Below are 9713 nucleotides of genomic sequence, written 5' to 3' on the forward strand. Positions count from 1 at the left end.
ACAATCTGGCAAGTGGAAGATGATATTTCATCCAGAATCGAGGAAGAACCACAAAAGCCTCATTTCTTCTTTTGAAACACGTGACATTTAAGAAAGGATGGGTACGCCTTGAATAAATGACCAGGGATACCTCGGTTACTCGTAAAACATTTATCGCATACAGGTCAAATTTCATCTTGATGAAAAATCACTTCTTAGATCATGACGTACGTGTCAAAGTTGGAAAATGACATTTCTAGTGTCCGCGCTAAGCAAATATATATACAGGATCAAAATGTGGTGTTAAATGAGTCCTTAAAAAGGCAGAACATGAATGTTACCGTATTTTCCGGACTATGAGGCGCACCTTCAATGAATGGCCCATTTTAAAACGTAATCCTTATATAAGGCGCACCGGACTATAAGGCGCACCATGAATGCATCATGTCCGATTTTTCATCCAAATCAAATCATTCTCCGTTTTATCTTTTTTATTTCAACTTCAGATGCAACAAATGACTTTATAATCACAAAATAATGATCCATAGTCTTTTTGTTTCATGATTCCTAGTCTTCAGCAGGCCATTTATGCTTGATTTCATGACACAATGCTTCGGGCCAGTTTGAATTTAGGAATTTAGTCCATATATAAAGGCGCACTGGACTATAAGGCGCACTGTCGGCTTTTGAGTAGATTTGAGGTTCTCAGGTGCGCCTTATAGTCCGGAAAATACGGTACTTGCGACGGCTTCATTTGAGATCAAAATACAAAATGGACCATTTCACAAAATCTCAGTGTTTCAGTCGTTAGACGAGAGAATGTCTTTTCCATCGCGGGCCCACAAAAAAAAAGAAAAAGCTCACTTGGCGCTACCTTAGTTACTGTGCACCAAGGTGACAAAGAGAAAAAGTGAACACAGAGAGATGGCGCCAGTCAGCACAGCTTTCACCAATAACACCGTCCAGCTGCCCAACACGAAGGCGTGGATAAACAACCTGCACACCCACATGGAGAAACAACTTCAATCAGATGTGTTGCTCATTTCTCAAGCTCTGCAGCCCTCTCTCTCTCTCTCTGTGTGTGTCCATGCAATCATGAGTGTGTTGAGGAGCCACTTACTCCATTAAGAAGGACTTGTAGACACAGAGCGCCAGCAGCACGGTAACAGGGAAGCGAAAGCTTTTGGGAAGGTCGTAGCGTGTGAACATCCACACCACTGCCGCCATGGCGATATAATGGACCTGCAGACACAAAAAGAAAGTTGACCATCAGCTAATGTGAAGAAGACAAAAAGTGTGTCAAAAGGAAGGAAGGAAAAAGACACTCACCAAACTGATATTGGAGTCAAAGCTCATCTGGATATATTTCCAGTCAAACTCGATCCCTCTGGCCCCCACCCAGAGAGGAAGACATCTGACAAGCAGAACATTTGACATGAACACTGTTGATGAGCTTTAAAAAAAAAGGGGGAAAAAAAAAAAGCTTACCTTGACATGACAAGTTCGGCGGTTGCCCAGCCCATAGCGGCCACCATGATTTTGTACTCTCCTTTGCCAGCATTCCGTGACATGACGAGATGGAGGCCCAACAGATCTGCAAGGTCCACTGTTGCTTTCATAAATTCCTGATACAAACATAACACACATATGTATGTATACCTTTGGGTCATTACATTGCATTGGGCTCATGGAAGCAATAAAGTTGGTCACATCAACTTTTGTTTTCACCGAGCGTACGGAGCGGCTTCATGGCACTTACCCCGACAAAGTCATAAACTCCAGCTCCTCCTTCCCAGGTGGGGAAAAAAGTTGCAAGGAACAGCATCTGACAAACAATAACACCAGGGGTCACATTGTACCCAAGGGAGCAAAGTGCGGACAGGCCATTTAGCATCCACTAGCTTGCTCACTCACTTTGCAGAGCTGGACAAAAAGGTAGGTAGCTCCAGCCTGGACACACCTCCAGAAAGCGTTGTACTCAGAACTAACAATGGGACACAATCATTATTAGGACAAGACAATGGGACCTCCAAAGGAAGTGTCAATGTTCCCTTACCTCCTACAATAGACTCAAATAAAAGCAACAATTGCTTGTCCGGCCATTTGTAAAATACTAAGAGGATTGGGAAGACCCTCTCAATGCGCTGACAGGACTAAGCTGATTAGCAAACCCTTTTGTTTGTTTCGGAAATAGCAACTAATGTTGCGTGAAAATAATGGCAAGCAACACCTGAGACTTTGATGTGATACTATTTCAATATAAATGGACTTTTTCTTTCATACATCATTGTGAATTGTGTAAGTCTGCATGGCATTCTAAGCACCATTTGTTTTTCTTCACAGACCAATATCATTTTACTTTCATTTTGTGGCTGTCTTAACAATAGTTGGAGACAAAAAAAAAAAGATCTACTTACAGCCCGCTGCACTTGTATGTTATAAAGTAAGGAAAATAGGCCAAAGCAAAACAATTTCCAAAATGAAACAGGGTCATGATGGCTGCTCAGATAAATCCGATGGCCTGTGGAAAAAGATCAGCATGTGTGTCTTCACACAATATAGATAGATTCACACACGCATTTGTTTTCACAAACATTTAGCATTAATAATCGTGAAACGTCACTTACAATGACAAATACTGGAAGGGAGAAGAGGCAGAAAGGCGACAGTCGGTACCGGAAGTTGAAGACGTGCAACAGTCAAATCCCTCCGACAGAGTTTCCGCTAGGAACCCAGATTTTCCCTCAAGATCCTGCTCCTAATTATGTTTTTCTTTTTTGTTTAAAATTGGTAGTTTTGAGCTGCAATGAGATTATAAAACCTGTTACCAGACAAAGCCCATTTAAAAGACTTGGAGGCACGGTATCATTTGCAGTCCAGCACATTTAAAAAAATGATCGATGGAAAGAGGAATCTTGTACACTGTGCAGAATTATTAGGCAAATTGTATTTTTGAGACTTCATTTGGTTTTTCAATAACTACAGTGCTCTCGTTCAACCAAAATGTTAATCAACCTTAGACTTGAATATTTAAGAGTGTAAACGTGAGATTCTGTCTTTCTTGGGAAAATTAACTATTCAACTATTAGTGTGCAGAATTATTATGCAACTGAAGTAAAAATGGGAATTTTCACTCTCATTTATAATTGAATATTTAAGAGTGTAAACGTGAGATTCTGTCTTTCTTGGGAAAATTAACTATTCAACTATTAGTGTGCAGCATTATTATGCAACTGAAGTAAAAATGGAAAATTCCCCTCTCATTTATTTGCATTTATTAAAATGAGAATAATAAACGAAGAACACAAAATTTACAAATTAAAACTAAAAAAAAAATCTGTGACCAATATAGCCACCCTTCTTTTTAGTAATAGCTCTAAAACGTGCGTCCATGGAGTCTGATAACTTCTTGATGTGTTGACGATCAACTTTTTGCGCAGACCAATTATCTCGCCTCCCAGGCAAACTCATTTTGACTAGCCCGGTAAACCTTTATATGGGCCAGTTCTTAAACTACCTTACTGGTGATGGGACATCATTTCCAACTAGTGCAGTACTGGAGAAGTAATCATCTAAACATGTTAATTTGGATTTTTTAAAGTGGGAAGGGCAAATACGGCGTATTCATATTTCCCCTTGTTGCGAGACAACGGCATGATCATCGTCTTCACGGGATTAATAACAATTTGCTCAAATATGCAAGTAGTGGCATTGGTAGCAAAGCTCAATACCATGTCGGAGTATCCTTGAGCAAGATACTAAACCTCCACTTCCTCCTGACGGGTGAACGAGGACGTCCGTATGATGCCCTTAACAGGTGGAGACGAATGTGTACCATTTGAGCCGAGACGTAGCCATGAATTTGAATGGACCCTTGTTTAAAAGATGGACTTTTTAGATTTGTACCAGTATCATATTGACAAGAGTCCACGCATCATCTACATGTTCATCTGTATGTAAAGAAATGAGAGAAAGAGACAGCTTTATGGGTTTCAAGTTTTACTTTTTGTTTCATGACAGTCATTCCGCCCTTCCACTGGTGATAAGCCTTGGAAATACAGCGACACGGAGATGGACACGGCCAGCAGGTAACGACAGTATTGAGCCATAACAACGCTTCTACGGGGAGGGAGGGGCAGGGAGCACACAGACACAAATACTGTCACCAGCCAATCAACTTAGATCGTTAAAGACGAGATTAAATCAGAACACTGAACACATCTTCTTTGTTCTCTACTTGCACAGAAGAACTAATTGCCAAGGAACTGGGGCATGATTATGACAAGGTGATGGATGGGTGGTGCCTGTGCGGAAAAGAGAAAGGAGGAGGACACCAGCATGGTGAGAGAGTGGTCCCTTTCTGGATGTGCCTTTGGGCATCTACTTGCTGTGCATGTACAACAGCAGGTCGGCAACACGGTGGCTGTAGCCGCACTCATTGTCGTACCTGGAGCGCCCGACAAAGAAACCACAAGGTCAGTTCAGAAAAGTTTTTTTCTTGATCCGACAATTCCATTGGCAAAACAACTCACCAGGAAATGAGCTTCACAAAGTTGTCGCTGAGGGAGATGCCGGCGCCGGCGTCAAAGATGGAGGAGTGGGTGTCGCCGATGAAGTCGGAGGACACCACCTGCTCAAAACAGCGCGGCCGGCCAGTCAGTCAGCGTCTTCCAACTCAACAGACCGTTATTCGTGTCACCTGATCCTCGGTGTAACCAAGCACTCCCTTCATGGGCCCGTGAGCAGCCTTCTTGACAGCTTCCTTAATCTGAGCATAGGACGCAGGCTTGGACAGGCGGCACGTCAGGTCCACCACGGACACGTCGGCCACGGGCACCCTGAAGGCCATGCCCGTCAGCTTACTGGAGACAACGGGAAATAAACCCCATTAGTATTCATCGGGTCACTTTGCATAAGCGCACGTGTCCTTTACCCGTTAAGCTCGGGGATGACTTTGCCCACGGCCTTAGCGGCGCCGGTGGAGGCTGGAATGATGTTTTGGTGAGCCCCGCGGCCGTCGCGCCAGGCCTTGGCGCTGGGTCCGTCCACGGTCTTCTGAGTGGCCGTGTAAGCATGGACTGTAGTCTAGAGAAATCCAACACGAGAATGGATATCAATGCAAGGAGAGCAATTTCCAAACGGCTTTGTCGTCCAGTCTTACCATGAGGGCCTCCTCGATGCCAAAGTTATCATGAATGACTTTGGCCAGGGGGGCCAGGCAGTTGGTGGTGCACGACGCGTTGCTGTTGAAACAAACGTCGATGAGCAATTGTGCGTCACGTCACGTCACGTGGCAAACCTTCCACACGTTACCTGACAATGGTCATGGAGGAGGGATCGTATTTGTCCTCATTGACGCCCATGACAAACATGGGGGCGTCGGGCGACGGCGCCGACACCACCACGCGTTCGGCCCCGCCGCTGATGTGAGCCTACGGCCGCCACGGAAAGCCTCCGCGTTAGAATAAAGACAAGAGACGTGCATGCACGGACCGGACGCTCGTGTACGTACAGAGGCCTTCTCCGTGGAGAGGAAGACTCCAGTGGACTCCACCACGTACTTGGCGCCAGACTTGCCCCAGGGGATCTCAGCTGGCTTCATACTAGTCAGATAAACAAAGCGAAAATAGTTCCGAACGGACGGATAAAAATATTTGAAAGAAGAGGGCCACGTAAGGAAAAAGGGCCCCGGAATCAGGCCTACCACTGGAAGACAAAGATCTCCTGGCCATCGACGACCAGCTTGCCATTCTCTGCAGACACCTCCCCCTTGTAACGGCCGTGAGTGGAGTCATACTTGAACATGTAGACCTAAGCGCACGGACATCGTTCAGTATGTACGCTAGCTAGCTTTGTGATCGGTGGACACACTTTGGAATCCATGATTGGACGCTTCAACACATGGGCCAAAAGAAAACACCTTCCCGTCATTGTCTCACCATGTACTGCAGGTCAATGAAGGGGTCATTGATGGCCACAACCTTGATGCCCTTCTCAAAGCAGGCTCTCAACACAAGGCGACCAATACGGCCAAAGCTACAAAACAGAAAGAAAAACACACAGTCACTATGGATAATAGCAGAAACCGTGATGCCCGCCTTCCTTCCTTCCTTCCTTCCATCCATCCATCCATCCATCCATCCATCCATCCATCCATCCATCCATCCATCCATCCATCCATCCATCCATCCATCCATCCATCCATCCATCCATCGGCAACCTCCTAAAAGCAAATGTGTGTTGGTAACGCACCCATTGATTCCAACGCAGAGCTGTGGCATGGTTGCTGCTTCTTGGGGAGTTCTGGATTACCACCTGGAGTGGGGAAGACAAAAAAAAAAAAAAAAGGGGAGTGTAAGAAAAAGACAGGTTTTGACAAAGACCAGAGTGGTGCTATCATGTGCACGGACATGTTTAGACAACAATGGCGCCCATGAGAAGGCAGGAAGAAATGCAGGAAGAAAGGCTTGAATAGAAGCCTGCAATCAGATCAGAGCAAACACCATGGCTGGCCGGCTGGCATCAATTCAGCTATGCGATCCTCCTCCTCCTCCTCCATGGCTCGACTTGTTTTTTTCATTTGGGTTGAGTGAGTGCAGCTACATCGTCCTGTGCTTAGTTGGGACTTGTCCTTCCACTTGAATAGAAGCCATTTGTGACTAGACTTGCTCTGTATTAGAAAATGTTTGAAAATGGCTGAATCCTTTCTGAAAACTTCCAACTCTTGCTAAACCAGCAGCACAGGAATGTTTGATACCACCTCGTACTTTTGATATATAACATTTGAAAATAGCAATTTTCCTTAAAATGGCATGATTATGATGTCTTTATTTTAATTGTCATTTGATGATTAGCCTGGAGCGTGGCGGCCATTGTATGTTTGTCAGGTGACTCAAGGCGCTGCAGCTTGTCCTTGACACTGCTCAGACACCATTTTGTTTTGGACTGCCGTAATCTCCTTAAGTGCTGTGCGTTTCACGCACGGTAGACAAGCTGTCCAACCTCATGATGGGTACACGGGAAATAAAGAGAAAACATTCCTCAAAATGTGAGAAGATGAATGTCACTAGCGAAGGGTATACGTGTCGAGTACTTGTAGCGCTTGAATTGAAATCTGCCGTCCACCATTTTGTGTCGCTCTGGAGGTCATCGAAGGAATAGGCAAGTGTGGCCGGCTCCCTTATTTCTCTTCTCGGGTGACATCATCTTTTGTGTGTTGACTAAACTCAGCAATCACCCGACCTTGTCTTGACGTTTCCTTCCTGGTGGAGCCCGCTCTCAATCACTATCTTTGGAAAACAAAATGGCCTCTTTGCTGATCTGAAATTGACTTGACTGCAAAGTGCACCTTGGCTTGCTTGCACATGCTGCATTGGCCGGTGCACAGAGGCTGCATTGTTGTGAACAGCAGCTTCAAATGGACCTTGATTTTTCTAATGGGCTTCATCTCTCACTCCAGAACTTTCCATCACAAAAGGAGCCATTTTCTTTGCTGGCCACCAACCTATTCCTTCTTTTTGTCAGGCCTGTCCACTCCCCCCTCCCCCCCTGAGCTGTGACCCATTTAGTGAGGAAAATGGGTGAGAAGTGGAGGGGCCCCGGCTGGGAAAAGGGGGTCATGCCAAACCACATTCTGAGACGACCAATATAATCAGCAGGAGATACAAATGCTTTGGCAGACACACCTGGCTTTTAAAGCTAATGCCACTCCCAAGGTTTTTTTTTTTTCTTTCTCTCTGGCTTATTCCTACGCTCCCCTTGTTTTCTATACCTCTGCCGCACCCTTTAGCCCCAAAGTACTTTTCCATTGCTGCAGGCCATAAGGAGCATCTCATTAGGGCTTGTTCTCACTGGCGGCCCACGTCTTTGGTGACCGTTCTGCACAAATAGGAACTCTCACTACCTTGCCCTGCCCGCTTTCCATTTGTAGCAAATGTCGTCGAGCTGCCAAATTCTTGTTCAATTCCCCCCCCCCCACACACACACACACTGTCAGCACACTTTCCACTTCCTGTGTCCAGCGACGCACAATTGACATGTCCGCTCTTTGTGTCAGCGACATGCTTGATCAGCAGCTACCAAAAAGACTTAGCTGTTGTTTGGATTTCTGGCTTGTCGTGCAAACGTTTTGTCTGGCAGGTTTTTTTTTTCTGGATGCCCTCGCCGAAACAACCCATTGTTCCCTTGCACACCCCGTCGGGTTTTTACAATTAGGATAAGGTTGTATTAAAAAGCCACACCATTGATGTCCAAGGGAATGAATGCGCACATGAATAAATGAAAGGTGCGCCTGTCAGCGGGCACAGGACGCAATTGCAGACGTCATGCCATGGATGACTCTGCACCTCGGTAGGCAAACCCGCTCAGAAAGCAGCACAAGTGCAACAACTGATTGTCTTGTATGTATGATATGTTTTCAAATAAAAATATGCACTGCAAATAGACTAATAATATGAAATTGTATTTCTTGCAAACATATGGACCGAATTGAGTGTGCTTAACTATCGCTAAACAGCCATGGATTCATTTAGCCCACGTTAACTTGATCTGAAATGAGAATGAATTAGCAGCAGCAGCTGCAGGCCTGCATTGACCTTCCCCTGCCGGAGCGATGACCTTCAGCCATGAGACGAGGCCCGACACGGCTGCATCTGTATGCCACGCCTACCAAGCTGACAGTTCTACTTCCAAGACAACCCAAACGGGTCTTGCCGTTCCAGTTTCAAACAACATGTGATCAATCGACGTTCAAGTCATTGGTGCACGAGCATCAAACTGCAGGCTTCAAGATCCGACCGACCGCAGCAAAATGACGATACCGGAGATCCGTTCGGCACATTTGAAACTCATGAAAGGATTGCTGCACTCTACGGAAATATGTGGAGTCTGGTCGGTTACGTAACCCGGACGCCGAGTCACTTCCGCAAAGATGCAGCAAAAGGAAGTGGCCACCGTCACGTAGCAGTCCTGCAGCTCCTGCATCACGTACACTCATCCGAATCACAGATGACACTACAAACCCCCTTTTGAATATTCTAAACAAAAATAAAAATCGGATGACGCAACTACGCATGGATTACACAACACGGTAACCGCATCCCCTCCCTCCCATCCTCGGGTTGATCCTCCATTCCAGAAGGAAGTCCGCTTTGCCCCAATCAGAACGCAATATTTAACGCTCTTTATGTCCCCACTCATCTTTTTTGCAGCGCTGTGAATTGATAACAAAAAGAACTAGCGATGGGATGGCGCTTCCGTGAGCATAAAAAGGACGTCGTGGCCAGCCAGCCGGGCAGGCAGGCAGACATGACACGTTAGCGTCGTCGTTTCTTCACAGGCCACGCTGCAAAGCGCCAGTCTTTTCGATGACGTTACAAACGATATATCGTCCATATTACACAAACGCTATCGAATGTATTTAGCGTGTGGAGGAAGTGAAGCTAAGGCAGGCTTGTAGCTTACCTCAACGACTGATGCTTCCTCGAATGAGAGAGAGTGCGCAGCTTAGTGGAGCGACTTCAGCTTTTATACGTGACACGTGACTCGCTGAGCTGGGTTTCCCTGGCGACGTGACGTCACGCCATCCTCTGCTGCCAGCGTCCATTCTGGACGAGGCACTTTGCACACAGCCAGCCAGCCGCCGCCGCATGCGCATTACATCTGTTGAACTTAATCGACGTCTTAATTGAGTGCGGTGCATTATGGGTAAGATGACTGGAAATGAAATAGCAATG

The 9713-nt window shown here is 45.9% G+C and overlaps 2 protein-coding genes across 2 annotated transcripts; both read right to left on the reverse strand.

The window, feature by feature from the left end:
• Positions 1-135: 135 nt before the first annotated feature.
• Positions 136-2709, reverse strand: tmem147 (transmembrane protein 147). The gene is made up of 8 exons (XM_061289578.1): positions 2607-2709; positions 2397-2500; positions 1894-1963; positions 1739-1804; positions 1468-1604; positions 1309-1393; positions 1100-1221; positions 136-975 (listed from the first exon to the last, which is right to left on the reverse strand). The coding sequence occupies exons 2-8, from the start codon at positions 2471-2473 to the stop codon at positions 855-857; spliced, it is 678 nt and encodes a 225-aa protein (XP_061145562.1). The 5' UTR covers positions 2474-2500; positions 2607-2709; the 3' UTR covers positions 136-854.
• A 1252-nt stretch (positions 2710-3961) lies between these two features.
• On the reverse strand, positions 3962-9539 carry gapdhs (glyceraldehyde-3-phosphate dehydrogenase, spermatogenic). Its single transcript, XM_061289563.1, has 11 exons — positions 9442-9539; positions 6232-6294; positions 5919-6015; positions 5684-5790; positions 5492-5582; positions 5293-5411; positions 5141-5222; positions 4913-5064; positions 4679-4841; positions 4512-4609; positions 3962-4426 (listed from the first exon to the last, which is right to left on the reverse strand). The coding sequence occupies exons 2-11, from the start codon at positions 6258-6260 to the stop codon at positions 4360-4362; spliced, it is 1005 nt and encodes a 334-aa protein (XP_061145547.1). The 5' UTR covers positions 6261-6294; positions 9442-9539; the 3' UTR covers positions 3962-4359.
• Between the last annotated feature and the right edge of the window lie 174 nt (positions 9540-9713).

The sequence above is a fragment of the Syngnathus typhle genome, linkage group LG10 (genome assembly GCF_033458585.1).
Source record: "Syngnathus typhle isolate RoL2023-S1 ecotype Sweden linkage group LG10, RoL_Styp_1.0, whole genome shotgun sequence".
Lineage (NCBI taxonomy): Eukaryota > Metazoa > Chordata > Actinopteri > Syngnathiformes > Syngnathidae > Syngnathus > Syngnathus typhle.